This window comes from Manis pentadactyla, chromosome 4 (genome assembly GCF_030020395.1).
Source record: "Manis pentadactyla isolate mManPen7 chromosome 4, mManPen7.hap1, whole genome shotgun sequence".
NCBI classification, from domain to species: Eukaryota; Metazoa; Chordata; class Mammalia; order Pholidota; family Manidae; genus Manis; species Manis pentadactyla.
Genome location: NC_080022.1, coordinates 6,395,160 through 6,414,132, shown reverse-complemented (window position 1 = coordinate 6,414,132; position 18,973 = coordinate 6,395,160). Strand labels below are relative to the sequence as shown.

The 18,973-nt window shown below is 47.5% G+C and overlaps 1 protein-coding gene across 1 annotated transcript in view; it reads right to left on the bottom strand.

Moving 5' to 3' along the window:
- The window catches only part of CA6 (carbonic anhydrase 6), a 30,921-nt gene extending 15,102 nt beyond the window's left edge, over window positions 1-15,819 (bottom strand). The window contains exons 1-6 of the mRNA XM_036925282.2: window positions 15,723-15,819; window positions 11,669-11,809; window positions 9,499-9,678; window positions 4,633-4,781; window positions 3,890-3,982; window positions 687-756 (exon numbers count right to left, since the gene is read on the bottom strand). Coding sequence (XP_036781177.2) covers window positions 687-756; window positions 3,890-3,982; window positions 4,633-4,781; window positions 9,499-9,678; window positions 11,669-11,747 — 571 coding nt within the window. The 5' untranslated portion in view covers window positions 11,748-11,809; window positions 15,723-15,819. The remainder of the gene's footprint in view (window positions 1-686; window positions 757-3,889; window positions 3,983-4,632; window positions 4,782-9,498; window positions 9,679-11,668; window positions 11,810-15,722) is intronic.
- Between the last annotated feature and the right edge of the window lie 3,154 nt (window positions 15,820-18,973).

Genomic DNA, 18,973 nt, shown 5'->3' with positions numbered 1-18,973 from the left:
TTGAGTAGGTGGGAGCTGGTCTGGGGTTTTGCCAGGTGAGCTTGTGGAGGGCATTTGCCTGGCACGTCAGAATGGTGGCCCGTGGGATCTAAGCTCGGTGAAGAGATGAAAGGACAAGGGCGGCTGGTCATGAGCATGTGGAGGCCCATGGAGGAGGCCAGTGGGGACTGCCGTCGGGGCTGGAGTCCGGGGGATGTGGCCAGGGTGGGGTGCACAGAACCACTTCAAAGCTGATGAGGTTATTGTCCAAGGTCAAGGGCTGACCTTGGGAGTGGGTGATCGCTCTGGAGGCAGAGGGAAGGGAGACCAGCCCCAGGGGGTTTGCATGTCCAGGTGTGAAGATGAGGGGCCTCACTCCACATTCTTTGCAGCTTGAAGCTACGGAGGACAGCGCTCTCTAGTGATCGGGATTTTCCCAGCCAGCAGGGGCCGGAGGTGAGAAGCCAGTAAGAGAGGCCATCCCTAGTCAGCGGAGCTCTGGCCATCCGGAAGTTCTGATTGTGGGGATCAGCAGGTAGCATTTAAGAGCAGGTGGGCCGCTGGAACAAGTGATGGTGCACAGGGAGGGCTGTGCTCCCGGGGCAGGGCTTACCTGCCACCCTCCCACCAGAGTCACCCTCCTGTGCCCCCCGACACACCCACACTCATTCCTCTTCCCTCCCGCAGCCGCTGCTGGCTTCCCTTACCTGGGTACTTGATGTTGTTCAAGTGAGCGATGAAGCTGCTGTAATACGTGTTTTCAGCATCATCCTGGACCTGTAGGAGAGACATGGAGCTGTCAGCCCAATGGAGAAGGGACCCCCATCCGGGACTTGCCCCCCACCCATCCAGCTGTTGGATGCTCTGCTGCCTGGGCAGACTTGCCAGGGCTGGGAGGAGGCAGCCTACTCGGGTCCCAGCTGAATGGGGGAGACAGTCGGGCTGTTCTGCCACCAACCGCCTGGGCTCACTGGTCTCCGAGGGAGACAAGATCTGAAGCATGTTGGCAGCTTCTCAGGACAGGAGCTTCTTGGTGACTGGTGATGCCCTCAGGGAATGACCGGAAGTCAGGATGAAAGCATCCCCAGGGACCCAGCTTCGGGACGTGTCTGCCAGTCCATTCACTGTGATGGAGGGGCTTGGCCTCACCCTCTCCCTTCACCCCCAGGACCTCTGGCTGAGCAAACGGGAGCCGGGGCTCCTAGGTGAAACCCCTTCAATTCTGCCCCCTGCCAGATCACTCCTTATTTTTTCTGTGAGTGTTGACATCTTAAGTCAAAGGTGCAAAGCTGCTTTTGGCAAAAAAAAAGCCCACAAACCAACGGGGGGGAGGTCCTATTTCTCAAGGGTTCTTTTCAGTCAGTGGTGTGGATCCCATTTTTCTTCTGCCGAGTGCACGTTCAGATTTCTTGGATTTATGGCTGCCGTTTGCTATTTCTTTTCCAAATGTCTCTCTTTTTTGTTCCTCATCCCACCTTTTGTGTTAAACAAATACTTCTTGTTTACCATTTCACCATTTTTAGTTATTAGTAGTGGCTCAAGTGATCACAATGTAAAGCTTAACTTAATCACAGTCTGCTTTGGGTTAATACTAATGTAATTCCAGCAAAATAGAGCAACTTTGCTCCAGTATAGCTCTACTTCTTCCCATCCTTTCCTCTGCTGTTGTCCCATATGCATCTATGATATACATACATAGACATACACACGCATACACACATCTACACACATTACAAACCCAACAATACAGTGGTGTCCTCAGTGCTTTAAATAATCATATGGGATTTTTTTTTTAGACAAAAAAATACATGGATATAGTCTTTTATATTCACCCACATATTTACCATTTCCAGTCGTCTTCATTTCTTTGTGTGGATTTGAGTTCCTATCTGGTGTCATTTCCTTTCAGCCAAAAGGATGTCCTTTACTATTTCTTGTAAGACATCTGTTACCTGTTTTAGGTTATCTAGGAATGTCTTTATTTCATCTCATTTTCAAAAGGTGGTTGAACGGGACATAGGATTCCTGGTTGAGTCAGTCCATTGCCTTCCCATGACTTGTTTCTCATGAGCAGCCAGCCATGAATGTATGTCAGTCCCCTGCATACAGTGAATCCTATTTCTCTTGCTGCTGTTAGCAGTTCGACTGTGATGTGTCCAGTGTGTATCAGACTTGGGGTTTGTGGAGATCTTGGATTGGAAGACTAATGTTTTCATCAAATTTGGGAAGTTTTTAGCCAGTGTTTCTTCAATACTTTTTCTGCCCCTTTTTCTCTCCCTTCCTTCTGGGACTCCCACAGCATGTGTGTTGGGGTGAGTGATCTTGTCCCCAGGAGTCTCTAAGGCTGTGTCCATTTTTCTTCAACTTTTTTTTCTTTGTTCTTCAAATTGAATAATTTATTTGATCTATCTTCAGTTGAACAGATTTGTTTTCTTCTGCTTCCCCAAATCTGCTCTGAGCCCAGGTAGTGAATCTTTCATTTTGTTTTACTATACTTTTCAACTCTAGTAGACTTCCCATTTGGTGTATTTTTATGGTTTCTGTTTCTCTATTGAGATTCCCCCTTTTTGAGTCATTGTCACTTCCTTTAATTCTTTGGACATAGTTTCTTTTAATCCTTTGAACATATTTATGATGGTTGATTTAAAGTACCATCTGCTACATCACTCCAGGTCCACTCGGAGTCAGTTCCCATGGACCACTTTTCTTCTCCTAAGTACAGATCATGTTTTCCCATTTCTTTGCATGCTCAACTGCATTGTTGAACACTGGATATTTTGGATAATATATAGCAGCAAATCTAAATTCTCATTTTTAAAAATTGTCCTGAAAGGTTGTGTGTGTGTGTGGTTTGCTAACTCACCTGGGCTGCATCTGCAGGTTTTCCCAGCAGTACATAGCAGCTGATGTTCCTGCTCAATTCTTAAATCTTACTTTCCTGGATTCCCAGGGCCACCTGGGGTCAGCAGAGTTTTGTGGCCTGTCTGTGATGTTAGCGGAGGCCGCGCTCCGGCCCCTCCTGCTGATGGATCTGTGTGTGGGCTGAGAAGCCAGTTAACAAGTCGGCCTCAGCTTTGCCTTCGCATCAGGCCCTCTTGGGAGTCTTGCATAGCCCTTCCGCGGCTCTCACATTTCCGAGGTCTCCCCATTAAATTTCTGACTAGTTGCCATTTGCCACTCACCCCAACCTCAGACTCAGAGCTGCAAGTTTCCTCTCTGTTTCCTGTCTTTTCTGCCAAGTTTGCTGCTTTTATCCGGAATGCCCCAGAACATAGGTCTTCAACTCATATCCCAAACCCAGTGAGCCTCCCGCCCCGCCGCAGTGAAGCTGCCGGTTGTCCTGTGCAGCCCCTCCCAGTAAAACTCCCTTGCTGACCAGGTTAAGGGGTGGGAGTGGGAGTAGCTCCAGGCAAGAAGTCCACAGATTCTTGTTGTTCCTACTCAAAATTCTAGCTATTTTTCGTAAGGAAATGCCTGGACTTTTGCCCTTGGTCCATGGCCAGAGCACTGACACAGTTGTTTCTGACCATTTTGTCCAGCTCAATACTTATGTTGGGGGGTTGGACTCACTGACCACTCCTTGCACCCCAGCCCTAGGCCCACCCTGCAGACTTCCTGAGCAGTGCCCAAGTGCTGCCTCTCTGGTGCTCATCCTCAGACCGGTCACATCCCATCAGCCCTTCTGTGATCCCAGCTTTTCCAAGGCAGCTTGTCCAAACCCAAGGGTCTGAGGTGGCAACACAGAAGGAGCATAGTGACCATGAGCAAAGCTGGGAAAAGGGTAGATCTTCCCATGAGACTGTGGTTCCCGGAACTGTGGGCTCAGGAACAGATGAGGAGGGACAGGAAGGAAGGCCCTTCATTGCCACTTGGACGCTAATCTGCAATGTCACGTGCAGTCTCCGCCTACCTCCACGAGGGCTGCCAGGACAGCCAGGCCATCCGGTGCACCCTTGGCTATGTCGTAGCTCTCGTATTTAGAGTTGTAGTGAACAACGTGAATCTGTGGGAGCAACAAAGGGTAAGTCAAGGGAAGTTCCTATAGACTTCAACTGCTTCTAGGTCTTAAGTAAGGAGCAAAAGTCAGAGAAGTGCTCTGCCTGAGGCCTCAGATAAATGTCTCACACGGGTGATTCTGACCCCCATCCCTCCATCCAGGCTATGAGATCTATCGGTACCAGAAAGTTCTCCAAGAATAGGAAGAGCATGAGTAGGTTTCTGGGGAGATGGCAGTTTAAGGGCGTTTTCCTGACCCCACCTGCCTCCAGGCAGACAAGCAGGAAGAGTCCAGAGGGATCATATGAAGCCACTGGGTTCTCCTGAGGTCTCCCTAGAAGAGTCATCCTAAGGACAGATCTAAGTGAGACAGAGAACCCTGAAAATCTAAGACATAGAAACCCAGCTGAAACCAACAGGGTCTGCCCCATTCTTTGGGCTACAAACTCCTGCCTTGCTCTGAGTTCTGAGAAGGCAGGGACTCTGCCTGAACCCCCACACACAGCAGCAACCAGTGAATAGTTGTGAATGAATGAAAAATAAATTCAGCCTCAGGGTGACTTGACTGGCACCATGGCACACTCTTCTTGGCTGTTTTCCCAAGAAGAGTGACTTGGGTTTGGAGGAAAGAGGACCCAGTTGGGGGCCTCAGGGTACCTCAGTCACATATCTGATCCCATCGACGGTGTGCTCGGAGCCGCTGGTGTCTGAGGATGCACCGCCCCAGTGGAAGTGCATCTGCTGGGCTACGTACTCAGTGCCGTCAGTGGCTGTTAAACGCACAGTAGGAGGCAGGCTGATTTGCACTGGAAGAGAAGATGAGGGGGCAGGGAGTTGTGTGGGTGGGCCTGGATGGGTCAGGCCAGCTGGTTGGACAGCTTCCCAGGTCACCTGGCCACACCTAGCCAAGCCAGTACAGACTGGCTTGCAATGCCAAGAGCAGGGTCACCGGTAGGGAGGAGGTACATGAGGCAGGATGGGGACCAGGCTGAGTAAGCTGGGCTGGGCTGGCACCCCTCCCAGGGTACACACCTTCCCACCAGAACCAGAAGGTCAGGGGCAGGACCACACAGTGGCAGGTCCAGCTTGTTGGTCCCAGTACAGGGGGAGGCCCTGAAAAAGTATGGCCAGTGGGTTTGGAAAATAGAATTTTGCTCTCCACCTCTGGCCAATTTTGGAATTCGGGTATGGTGTAAGAATAGAAGCAGGGTTGCAGAACTATTTTGATTACGTTTACGCCCCAGAGTGAGTACTGTTTGTAAGGCCAAGTGGAGGTTGTTATCTTCTTCATGATGTGGTAAGACCCCTCATCCTGTGTAGCCCTCTAGAAGTAGCCCAATTAACAGTCCAGTCCACCCCATGTAAGGGAACATCCCGTGGACCTTTAACACTTTTATTTTAGGGCTAAGGAAGCCAACCTGGGGAGGTGGAAAGACTTGCTCAGAGCCACACAATTCATTGGTCGGGGGCAGAGCTGGGCCAGGAACGTGGCAGAGAAGGGATGGGATGTCACCGTGGGCCTCAGCTTGTCTTCAGAAGACGAGAGACCACATCCTGCCACAAGTCAAACAACACATGGACTCTTGGCTTGGGATTTAATTTGATGTGCTGTTATCCATGGATGCATTCAAAGGTTGGTGCTTGCCAGTGAGAAGATGGATCACTCTGCCACCTGCCTCCTGCCCTACAGATGTACTTCGGGGAAGTCACTCCGATCGTACCACTGCAATTGTTCATTTCAGTGGCTCAGGCCTTGGAGAAATCTCTGTATTTTGGAATGAGCCAGGCAAAGGGAAGCATGGAGAGTAAAACCAGTGCCTGACTAAGAAAAATATCTATGAGGATAGAATTTAGGAATTGGAAAGGGACAGCCAGCATCTGTCCTGTTAACAAGGTCTTTCTAGTTAAAGTCTCAAAGATGGTTATAAACAAGTAAGTCTTCTTAAAGAGAAAATATTAAATATTTGATACTGTCCAATGTCCCCTTCTTTCCTTCCAAATTGTTTAAAGCAACAAGGGCTGTGATTAAATTCATAACAATATGCCACGAAGTAGGAATCTGGCCTCAAAGATTTTTAATGTGCCCTTTGGCAGGTGTTTTGTATTTAGTGCTTAAAATGTGGCCAGCCTCAGGATCAAAGCTCACATGAGGAAATGGACAAGCCCTTAAAAGAATATGTGCAGAGTCATCTGGGCCACGAGACTGGGGAGCTGAGGGCCAGACCAGAGCTTCCTAAGTGGACAGTGAGCACCACCTGAGCAACGACAGAGATCCTGAAAAGGAATTTTCCCCAAGACACAATTCCCTGCAGACGGGAGGTCCCAGTTCTCAAGGTTTACCAACAAGATCACACAGGCCAGACTGAAAAATGGCAGTAATTCCGAGTTTGTCAATGTGTATTGAAAAAGTGAGACTGAATATCCGTCCCCCTAAAACAACCTGCTGAACCTTCCAGATTCTGAAAATTGATTGCCTTCCAGAAGCTGCTCCCCCTTGTTTAAAACTAATTTAACCAAGTTCTGATCAGACCAGAAAAACCATGTGATCTGAGCATGTTCTGTGCTCAGGAAACAACAGCAAAGTGTCAAGGTTTCAGTGAAGGTCAAAGGAAGACTAAGAAACTGATTCCATTGGGAGGAGACAAGATAGGATGGCTACATGCAGAGTGGGGTCCTGGATTAAATCTTGGATCCGACAAAGGACATTAATGGGACAGTGATGGATTCAGATGAGGTCTGTAGAGAAGTTAATTGTGTTGTACCAGTGCAGTATGGTCATAAGATGTTAGCATCAGGGGAAATGGGAGAAGGGTATATGGAAATTCTCTGCAGTAGTTATGCAATTTTTCTAGCCTGAAACTATTTCAAAATAAAAGTCAAAAAAAAAAAAAAGACAAGACAAAACCAACCATGCTCCTGTAGCCTTCAAAGATCAAAACCTGCTCAGAATCCTGCACCACTCAGTGGCCTCTATTCGGAGATTAATCCTTCCATGCACAGGTTGTTTCCCCTGAAATGCATCTGATCTGTGTCAGGCTGTGTGACACGTCCTGGGGTAGAAAGAAGAATGAGAGATGGCCTCTCCTTTCCGGGAAGCTGACAGTGGAGTGCCAGACAGTACCTAGTAAGAGAACAGTGTTGTTTCCCAGCCTGAGCACTGAAGGCCTGGTGCCTCGGGCCTAAGAAAATAGAGAAATTGAGAATACACTTAGAAACTTTTGTAGCAATCTGAGTGTATCTCAACATCCAAGCGTGTTTTCAATTTCTTTTTATTGGAATATAATTTTATATCTGTTGAATATAACAACTTAAAATGGGGCACATAAAAATATAAAGTAGAATTTGAAATTATAAACCATATCATTTATATTAGCAACCCCCAAAATTAAATACTTATACATATTTTGTTAGGTTTATACCTAAGATCTATCTGAGGAAAATGACAGAACTCCAAGGAAAGAAGTCAAACAGCTAATGAATGGAGAGGTAGTCCATGTTCCTGTGTAGTAAGATTTGATGTTGCTGAGATACCAGCTCTTCTCAAATTGTTCTATAGATTGAACACAATCCCAGTGAAAATTCCATCAAGTTATTTTGTGGATGTCAACAAACTGATTTGAGAGTTTACATGGAGAGGCCAAAGACCCAGTATAGCTGACTCAGAACTGAAGGAGAACAACAAAATCAAAGGACTGATACTACCAGACTTCAAGACTTACTATAAAGTTGTGTAATAAAGGCAGTGTGGTAATGGTGAAAGAACAATAGATCAATGAAACAGAATAGAGACCAGAAATAGATCCATGTAAATATAGTCAGCTGATCTTCAATAAAGGAGCAAAGGAAACACAATGGAATCTTTTCTACAAATGGTGCTGGAACAATTAGACATCCACGTGCAAAAAAATAAAAAGACCTCACACCCTTCATCAAAATTAACTCAAAATGGATATAGACCTAAATGTGAAATGTCAAACTATAAAATTCCTAGAAAATAACATAGGAGAAAAATCTAGATGACCTTGGGTATGGTGCTGCCTTTATAGATACACCACTAAAGACATGATCCATGAAATAGTTGATAACCTGGGCTTCATTAAAATTCAAACCTTCTGCTCTGCAAAAGATAATGTCAAAAGAATTAGAAGACAAGCTATAGACTGGGAGAAAATATTTGCAAAAGGGACATCTAATCAAGGACTGCCATCCAAAGTACACATTGAACTCTGAAAACTCACCAAAGAGAACAAACAACCCAGTTAAAAAATGGGCCAGAGACTAAACAGACACCTCCCTAAAGAAAATATACATATGGCAAGTAAACATATGGAAAGGTGCTCCACACCCTGTGTCATGAGGGAGATGCACATTAAAACAATGAGATACCATGTATACCTATTAGAATGGCCACAGTTCAGAACACTGACAACGCCAGATGCTGGCGAGACCGTGGAGCAGCAGGAAGTCTCCCTTATTTCTGGTGGGGTGAAACGTGGTGCAGCCACTCTGGAAGAGAGTTTGGCGGTTCCCACAGAAGTGAACACACTCTTACCATATGATCCAGCAATCACCCTCCTTGGTATTTACCAGATGGAGTTGAATATTTATATCCACCTAAAAATCTGCACATGGATGTTTATAGCAGTTTTATTCATAATTGTGGAAACTTGGAAACAGCCAAGATGTCTTTCAGCAGGTGAATGGATAAGCTATGGTCCATCCAGACAATGGAATATTAGTCAACACTAAAAAGAAATGAGCTATCAAGCCGTAAAGAGACAGGGAGGATCTTAAATGCAGATACTAAGTGACAGAAACCAAATCGGAAGAGGCTACATACTGTATGATTCCACTTTTGAGACATCCAGGCAAAGGCAGAACTGTGGGGATGGTGAAAAGATCAATGGAGATCAGTGGTTGCCAGGGGTGGGAGCAGGGGAAGGGGTAACAGAGCAGAGCACAGAGGGTGACAGGGCAGTGAAACTCCTCTGAAGGACAATGTGATGATGAATACACGTCATTATGCATATGTCCAAACCCACAGAACCTACATCACCAAGAGTGAGCCCTCAGGTCAACTATGCACTTCAGTGTTAGGTGTCAGCGCTGGTTCATCCTTGGTAACAAACAGTCTGATGTTTATAATGGGGGAGGCGGGAATATGGGAAATGGCTGCACTTTCCATTTTACTAGGAACCTAAAACTGCTCCAACAAATGAAATCTATTAAAATTTATATATAAATAAATGTATTTATCTTAGACTCCAAGATATAAAAAGAACCCTGTAAAATCAAAATTCACAGGTGTTGAATTCCATCATATTAATGTTATTATTAAACTTAGTACTCATTCAAATTTCACTACATTTGAAAACTGGTAGATCAGGGTTCCTCAGGGCCTACCACTGGTCAGCCCTCCCGCTGCGAGGCGGTGCTCTGATGGGTGTGTGTCCTGCTCCTGGCAGCAACACCCGCCATTCCCGGCTGACGACCCGCGGCCTGGAGCCCGTCACTGTCCCTCACCTGTGTGGCCGTTGTTGGTCATGAGGAACTCGCCCGCCTGGTCCTCGTAGCCTGTCAGTTTCAGAGCCTTCAGGGAGGGATTGTACTGAACATGGTTCCTCTGCAGGTCGATGGGCGACTGTTTCTTCCCCCCGCAAGCAGGGTACTCCCTCTGCCAGTGTGCTTCGTCCAGGGGCCCCACTGAGACGGGAGAGAGCAGAGCGGGTCATGGCCGGAGGGGCTGCAGCAAAGCCCTCCCAGTGGGAGGCCCACCTGGCAGGCAGGGTGCCAGGATCAAGGCCAGAGGTCTGCCTCCCAGAAAGCAGGAGGGCCTGCAGAAGGAGGCGGGAGGGCATCTAAGTCCACTCCGCCACCCTGCTGTCTGGGGGCCCTGGTTGCTCATTCCTAACATCTCTGTTGCAACCACGGGCCCTGGGAACTTGGCCAGTGTTTTGAAAGCATGGCTTTCAAAAAGATTTTTCAAAAATCTTTCATGCATGGTTTCATTTTCCCTTTGAATTACTCTCAGCTGATCAGTGCATCAGAGGGCTCAGCATTTCTGTGCGGCTTTAGGGTTGTCTTGCTCATTTCCCCTGAAAGGCCAGATGTCCCCTTCCCAACAGTAACGCAGCCCTCACCCATACGGCAGGACCTCCCCACCTGTTTTCTTGCCCCGGCCCCTTTCATTGGTTCCCAGTATGGCAAGGACCACCTGGGTGCCCACAAGGTTTTAGGGTGCTCACAAGGAAGCGTCAGGTTCAGAAACGACCAAAATGATTCATTAAAAAATATCAAAGGAAGGAAATTTATCTTCCTTAAGGCAGGTCTAATCACAGGGAGAGAATGATGGAAGCAGGTCATTATAATGAGCAACTCGGCCCCCAGGCATCCGTGCGTCCTGGTCCCAGCCATTCTCACCTGGGAGCCCAGGCCCTCTGTCCCTTGGGGGAGAGCCGCGGGGTGTGTTTGGGCCTCTCACAGATTCTTTGCTTTGTAATCAATAGAAAAGTCAACTCTATTTCTCTGCTCTTCTCCATTTAATAACACAAACCAGCTTTTAAATAGATCTTTCCCGGAGGCAGGATGCCAGGATGAAGACCAGAGGCCTGGAGCACAGCCCCTTCATAGATCAAAGGCTCTGGCTGCATCCCTAGCAGTGCTGCGGCTTCTCCAGTATCCCTGAGGCGTTTGCAGTAGCTTCCCCAAGTTCCCCTGGGCTGCTGGACACTCAGAGGCCAGGCTGAGCCCGGGGAGGACAAGCCCTTAGCTGCTGCAATTGCCTCTTCCCCACTGTCTGAGCCCCCGCAGGGCCGAGGGGCCCCAGGAAGCGGAGCCCCAGCGACGCTGTGGCCCTGGCTGCGTGTGGCACTCCTGCTCCAGGATGGAGCGGTCAGCAGAGGGGGCAGTCCTGCCCTCTGGGGCTGCACTTCGAGCCTCCTTGCAGTGTCCCCAGTTCTCTTGCCCTTGACCAAACAGAACATATGCTCCCCTCCCCCGAATGCAGGCTTTCCCTTGTGCCGGAGGCTGAGGGGGCTGTGCAGAGAGCGGGTGTCACCAGCATGGGTGCTCCTGGCTCTGTCATCTGCCAGCGGTCCTGAGCGTCCTCTGTGGCCTCATCCCTTGCCCAGACCCACAGACACGGTCTTCCCATCTCTGGCTCACACATGGACCAGCACCTGTGCTAAGTGCCAGGATTTTCAATTTCATGTTTCAGAAGTTGGATTTCGGCAGCTTCGGGGCTCAGCAAGGCCGCAGCAACTGAGAGAGGACAGCCTGGAGGCCATCTACAGGCCACTGGCTTCTCGGCAGGTCAAGACGTTCTGGATAAAACGGGCTTCGTGAAATTTCCAAGAAAACTCAAACCCCTCATGCCCTCCGAGATGCGGCAGAAGGGGGAGCGGCTCTCAGCCAGCACCGTGGGCAGAAAAGGTTTTAAAGCAAAAAACCTGCAAATGAGTCAGGGACCTGTGAAGGGGGAGGGTTGGTTCCTCTTTTCCTCAATGAGGGTCTAAGTCTGGGGAGTTCTCTGTGCACCCCAAGATGTGGAACCCACGGTGAGCAGACCCAGCAGAGGCACCGCGTGCCCTCGTGTGTGGTTGGCCTGGCTGCCCATGAAGTGCCACTGTCGTCAGGAAGGGGGATGCTTCTTCCTCAAGGTGCGGGGAATGAGCCCCTTGGGGTGGGGGCTTACCTGAGTAGGTCCACTCGGACCCGTGCTGGGCCTGGGCCCCCAGGAGGAGCAGAGACAGCAGTGGCACGAGAGTAGTCATGGTGCCGCAGGTCTGGAATCACGACCAAAGCTGGGGAAGCGCTTCTTTTAAAAGCCAAGAAACTGTAAATAACAATTGACCGGGTCTGGTGGCTGACCCACCCCTTGCTGCTCCCACTAAAACAACACCACCTTCCCCACAATGGCCCTTCTGACTTGGTGCACCTGGCCAAGTGGTGTCACTTGCCTCATCTCCTCCGGTGTCATGACTGCGTCCAGGTAGCCCCGGGTTTGGGTGTTTGTTGCCCTAACTTAAGAGCAGGCGCTCGAAGGGCCAAACAGTGCGGCCTTTGTGAACAAGTGGCTACAGAAGGGCCCAAGGCAGCGGCGGGATGGGAGGCCTTCCTGGAACGAATGCACTTCCTGGCCTGTGTCCTTGCAGAGCTGGGGGCAGGTGAGGCGCAGGGCCTGCAAACCCTAGTGGATTCCACCGGTGACACAGGCCACCACTGCAGACTAACGGCTGCCCTCAGGGAGCCATGCTGGAAACGGCCTGGCCCCCCTACCACCTGCCCGTGGGGGCTGTGGGCATGGAATGGAAAGTCCTGGCTGGATGCCATCACGTTCTCGTCCTCACTCTTAAATCGCTGGTTGCCCCGAGGGCCCCGGCTCAGAAACCACATCCCGAGCGTGTCTTTGGGCCACGGCAGCTGGGGGGCACCGTGTTCCTCCGTGGGATGCACCTGTTCGCACAGCTGCAGTGTGCTCGGTCACACCCGAACCAATCGGACACGCCGGATCAACGGGTTACCTAATCCTCCTGCGTGCCCTTGGGTAAACAGCTCTTGAAATTAGCTGAAGGAGAAACTCCTGAGTTTATTCCTGCTGACAGCCCAGCATTTCCCATGCCCTTCAGAGAGGGAAAAAGGCAAAGGGCAGGCAGGGGCTTGCTGCCCTGGCCAGATACAAAGGCCCGTCGTGTTCTGGAGAGCAGACTAGCTCCTCCCTCCCCATCCCAGCCTCATCTATATCATCACTCACTTTTCCCTGGAGTCTGAGGGATGCTGGAATGGCAATAGGGCAGCACAAATTAAGCATTATTTCGAGGTTAAGAGCAAAGATTCTGAAACCAGACTGGCAGGGTTCAATCCCTGTTCTGCCCCTTGTAAGCTGTGTGACATTGGGCAAGTTACTCAACTACTCTGTGCCTGTTTCCCCATCTCAAATGGGATTTAATGATAGGATTCAGCAACAAAATCTGTGTGTAGTACTCAGAGCGTCACCTGGTGTGTGGCAAATGGCATTATTATTTATTGAGACCCTGATTTTATGAAGAAGGAAGTGACTTCTCATTGTCACTCCACCATTAGGGAGGGGCTAGCCGTAAAAAAATGAAGGACTCATTCTCCAAATCATAGAACTCTTTTCCACATCTTCAGACATTAGAACCCCCCCCACCTCTAGTCTTGGCTCAGTAAGTCACACCCTGCCTGCCGGGCCCCAGCCCTGCTTGAAAGAGCCACTTTGTAGGCCCTGTGAGACCCCACCTCTGCTGAGGACAGCAGGGCTCCTTGGTATCCACCTGGCAGGAACACACACACTGAGCTGAGCTTTTTCTTGGGAGTAGGAATTGGAAATCAGGGAAAGAATTAGGGAATGGAGATGGAGCCCGAGAGGTCAGGGTGTGGTGGAAGCCCAGGAGGTTTGGATCACCTGTGCAGGGGGTGCTGGCGTGGGGAGGAGCTATGGGGTGGGGGGACTGCAGAGAGGGAGGAGAGAGGGGCCGTGGGGAGCTGGAGGAGGCAGGTGGAGAGCTCGGAGGGAGGGCTCCAGGGGCAGGACCCACCCAGCTGGAGGGTGCCCTCTGGCTCCACTGCCCGCGGGCGTCTGCTGTCCTGGGGTCAGCGCTTTGGGAGCCCAGGGTGCCCTGGTGCTGCTATTGCCCCACAGAAAGCTCGCAGTAAGGGCACAATTATCTTTGTGACTCTGTAATTTCAGCAACCCCACCAGGGAGCCTTATTGCACCATATTTGTGCCACAGGTCTGCGTCTGCCCTTTGGCTCAGACCAGAGCCTGGGCGGGCTGGCAGTCTGTACAGCTGGCTAATTGGACAATGGGTGGCTAGAGTGAGTACTTAAGTTAATAAGGTGATCAGATCAGCCAGGACCCATCTGCTAATGAGGGCACATTCCTAGAGGAAAGAGGCTCCTCCCTTTCCTGTGTCACATACGCCAATGACGTAGCACTGAATCAGGCAAGGTCATCTGTTGCCTGCTTTCTGGCTCACTGTCTTCAACCCTAAAATTCTTCATTAACTTTGAACGTGCCTTTCCTCCTTGCATTTGTGGAGCACGGGGGTTGGTTGTTTGGTTTTAGTGGGTCACATTAGACTCTGAACCTGCTTCTGCCTTCATCCAACCACCCTCTAGCTCATCAAGGCTGTATCTTATTATTTACTCCTATCTTTCTAGGGCCTATGGTTTGAGCAGCTGAGATGAGTTGACAAGTAGACCATTTTCTTCACAACATCACGGTAAAAGTGAGAAAGGAACTTTGTTCTTCTTGGTGCCACAAAAGCTCTTGGACAAAGACCCACTGAGGCAAAGAAAAGGAAGAGGGTGGGGAGTTGTGCCCAGCCCAGGTGAGCACGGAGGCCTGGTCAGTCCAGGAGAGTCAGGAGAGGCAACAGCCCAGGCGCCAGGTGAGCAATGCTCAGGTCAGCCGGCGTGGAAGCACGGATCTGCTACCCAAGATACACACGTCTTGTCTGTCATACAGAGAGGCCATTGTTCTGTTTCACTCGGGAGCTTCAGCTCTGGAATCCTGAAGTCATTCTGGACAAGTAAGTTTTCTAGTGGTTATAGGCTTCTATATAAGCACCAAGACGTTTAATCCGTTTTGGATGAAAACTTCTAAAATTTATCACACTCATGCCTCTTGCCTGCTTTCTTAAATAGATTAAGTGGAACATGATTAAGCTTTTCTTAATGACCGAGGCCCACGAATATGAAAATCAGTTACTATCGTGCATTGTAATGCATTAATGCCCACTGGGCCTAACTATGTGAGACTGTTCTCCCATCTTGAAATATCCCCAAGCCAGTATAACTTTGGGTTTCTTATATCAGATATTGAGGGGAGAATTAGCTAGCTTAATTGTTAAAGCAACATACACGTTCATGGGTATTATTCAAATTATCAAGATCCATAAGGCCAGGGCCCGACCAATCAGAACAGAAGTGGGACGGTACTGTAGCAGGGTCTGGAAGCCCCCTGCTGCGCCGGGTTGACCCTTTAGTTGGTTGGTTATATGATGGTTGGGAGGTTCTGGGGCAGGGCTGGGCAGCAGGGGTGCCTGAAAGTCCCGGGCGTGACTGTCCATCCTGTGTAACTAGCATTGCTGCCTTAGCTTGCTAGATGTCTCCTGGGCTTTCTCCATCTCCTGGCTTCTTGTTTGCTGTGTTTTATCTGCCCAGAGCTCAGGTGACTACCCGCCTTAGAATTCTGTGTGCCAGAAGAATGGGCCGAGCTGAACGGAGCGCCCAGAAGCTGCACAAATACAAACGTACACAAACCCTGAAACACCTTTTGTGACTCCTCAAACAATTTTTATTTCCTTTCTGACTTTCAGTTATGTTCATGTAAGTGAAGCATTCACATAACTAAACCATCATGTTTAATGACCTGCTTGCAGAATTCGGTCATGCCCAGCCGCAGTTCACCGGGGACATCCGTGCTCTCTCTCACCAGCCTCCTGTGGATGAACTCCCTGATCTTCTAGACTATCTCCTGTCTCATCCGTCCTCCTAGAACTCAGCATCTCTCATTTAGGGGTGTCTGCCCACAGGCATTTTCCTCCACCATACCTACCTTCTTCCAAAAACCCACATCAAAACACCCAGACCAAAACCCTGGTAGAAATCCTCTTCTCTAAATTATTAATTTAGGTATTAGCAAAATAGGAACCAAATACCTAAAAACATTTACAGCTTAGCCTGCCGTTAACATCATGTGCCCCTTCTCTGGGCAGACTCACCGCGGGACCTGCTGTCGGAACTCGCTGTGCCCTCTGCATCTCCCTCGGGCTGTGCCTTTGACTGGCAGCGTCCAGAGTCTTGCTTATATCCCCTGTATGGACTCCACCCTAGTTTACTTCTGGAAGACAGGTATGTCAGTCTTTCAGCTCCACCCGGAGCTGGTCAATCAGCAATTCCAATCCGTCTTCACTCCTACGTTAGGCTCAAGGGGCCTCCTTCTTCCTTGACCTTCTTGCCTCCCTCCTTGTCATTACATTCAGGACCCACCTGGATAATCCAGGATAATCTCTCCCATCTCAAGATCCTTAACAGAATCATATCTGCAAATCTCTTTTGTAGTATTCAAAGGTTCCAGGGATTAGGATGTGGACATTATTCAGGGGGCTGTTATTCGGCCCACCCCAAGGAAGGATGTAGAGAACCACCAAGCTAAATTAAAGCATAAGTGGCTGGAAATTTGATTTAGACTTTAAAGAACAGAGTAACAAGTCAGCAATGTCATGAAACACACCAGGAATGGAGGGACAAGATGGACAACAGCTGACCTGTCAGGAGAATACACAATTGCCAGGCGCATCTAAGCTCTTAATGGCCACAATGATGTGACCAGAGTTAGCTGGCTGGATTGGAACAGCAACTTGAGAAGGTATCGGTTGCCCAGAGGAGAGGGGGGTCAAAGACCCGATGCGGTCAAATCTTCCATGAGTAGGTGGGGCAATACCCCTTCAGTGTGTGTGGCAGGAGACTGAAGAGTCAGCTTTGGGCCTGTGTCACAGCCCAACATGCAGGGGAGCCTCTGCATCAGAAATAGAGTCCTTTGCTGTGTGCCCGTACAAACCTCTGCAATATTGATCTAAAAGTGTAAAGGACATAACAGAGCACTGAAATTTTAAATCTTTAAGGTTCTCCCACTTCTGCAGAGGCAGTCTAGCTTACGTTATACCAACCCATCCACTGAGAACACTAGAAACACTGGGAAAATCATTTGTGTGAGAATGTCTTTGAAAGCATCAGAGATCACCAGGGATCTACAAACAAGATAAGGTATCACCAGAGATTGGGTTTGTCCCAGGAATACAAGGTTGGTTTAACATTTGAAAATTAATGTAGCAAAAGTAAAAGGGAAAAAGATACTGAAAGTATTTCTACATATGCAGAAAAATCAATTGATGAAATTCACCATCTAAAAGAGAAAATAAGAATCCACTTGTAACTTAAAAAATACTTAGGAAACTAGGGTAATAGGTAGGATTTTTCTCAATCTGATAAATAATATCTACCCCCAAAATTCTACAGCAACCATCATATTTAATGATAAAATTTGGAAGTTTTCCTGAGACTGGGTCAAAGACAAGGATGCTTGCTACAACTTATATTCAGATTTCTCTGGAGGCCCAGTCCAGTGAAATAAAGATGTGAAAGGATTAGAAGGGAAGAAATGTAATCTTATTCAGAGATGACATAATTGGGTAAACAGAAAATTTTAAAAATGTCAACAAAATAAATTATTATAATTAACAAATATACAAAGTTGATACATACAAAAGACAATATACAAAATGCAATTGTTTTTCTATATGTCAGCTGGCCTCATAGAATGAGTTTGGAAGTACTTCCTCCTCTTCTACTTTTTGGGAAACTTTAAGGAAGATGGGTATTAGGTCTTCACCAAATGTTTGGTAAAATTCAGCAGTGAAGCCATCTGGTTTAGGGGTTTGTTCTTAGGTAGTTTTTTGGTTACCAGTTCAATTTCCTTGCCAGTAATTGGTCTGTTCAGATTTTCTGTTTCTTCCAGGGTCAGCCTTGGAAGGTTGTATTTTTCTAGAAAGTTGTTTATTTCTTCTAAGTTATCCAGTTTGTTAGCATATAATTTTTCATAGTATTTTCTAATAATTCTTTGTATTTCAGTGGTGTCAGTAGTGATTTTTCCTTTCTCATTTCTGATTCTGTTTATGTGTGTAGACTCTCTTTTTTTCTTGATAAGTCTGGCTAGGGATTTATCTATTTTGTTTATTTTCTCAAAGAAGCACCCCCTGCTTTCATTGATTCTATTGTTTTATTCTTCTCAATTTTATTTATTTCTGCTCTAATCTTTATTATGTCCTTCCTTCTACTGACTTTGTGCCTCATTTGTTCTTCTTTTTCTGGTTTCATTAATTGTGAGTTTACACTGTTCATATGGGATTGTTCTTTCCTGAGGTAGGCCTGTATTGCCATATACTTCCCTCTTAGCATGGCCTTCACTGTGTCTCACAGAAGTTGGGGCATTGAGCTGTTGTTGTCATTTGTCTCCGTATATTGCTTGATCTCTGTTTTTGTTTGGTCATTGATCCATTGATTATTTAGGAGTGTGTTACTAAGCCTCCATGTGTTTGTGGGCTTTTTTCTTTTCTTTACATAATTTATTTCTAGTTTCATACCTTTGTGGTCTGAGAAGCTGGTTGGTACAATTTCAATCCTTCTGAATTTACTGAGGCTCTTTTTGTGGCCTAGTATATGATCTAGTCTTGAAAATGTTCCATGTGCACTTGAGAAGAATGTGTATCCTGCTGCTTTTGGGTGGAGTGTCCTGTAGATGTCTGTTAGGTCCATCTGTTCTAAAGTGTTGTTCAGTGCCTCTGTGTCCTTACTTATTTTCTGTCTGGTTGATCTGTCCTTTGGAGTAAGTGGTGTGTTAAAGTCTCCTAAAATGAATGCATTACATTCTATTTCCCCCTTTAATTCTGTAGTATTTGTTTCACATATGTAGGTGCTCCTATGTTGGGTGCATAGATATTTATAATGGTTATATCCTCTTGTTGGACTGACCCCTTTATCATTATGTAATGTCCTTCTTTGTCTCTTGTTGCTTTCTTTGTTTTGAGGTATATTTTGTCTGATACAAGTACTGTAAATCCTGCTTTTTTCTCCCTATTAGTTGCATGAAATATCTTTTTCCATCCCTTCACTCTTCACTTTTAGTCTGTGTTTGTCTTTTGGGTTTGAAGTAAGTCTCTTGTAGGCAGCATATATACAGGTCTTGTTTTTTATCCATTCAGTGACTCTATGTCTTTTGACTGGTACATTCAGACCACTTACATTTAGGGTGACTATCGATAGATATGTACTTATTGTCATTGCAGGCTTTAGATTTGTGGTTACCAAAGGTTCAAGGGTAGCTTCTTTACTATCTAACATTTAACTTAACTCACTTAGTATGCTATTACAAACACAATCTAAAGGTTCTTTTTTTTTCCCCCCTCATTTTTCT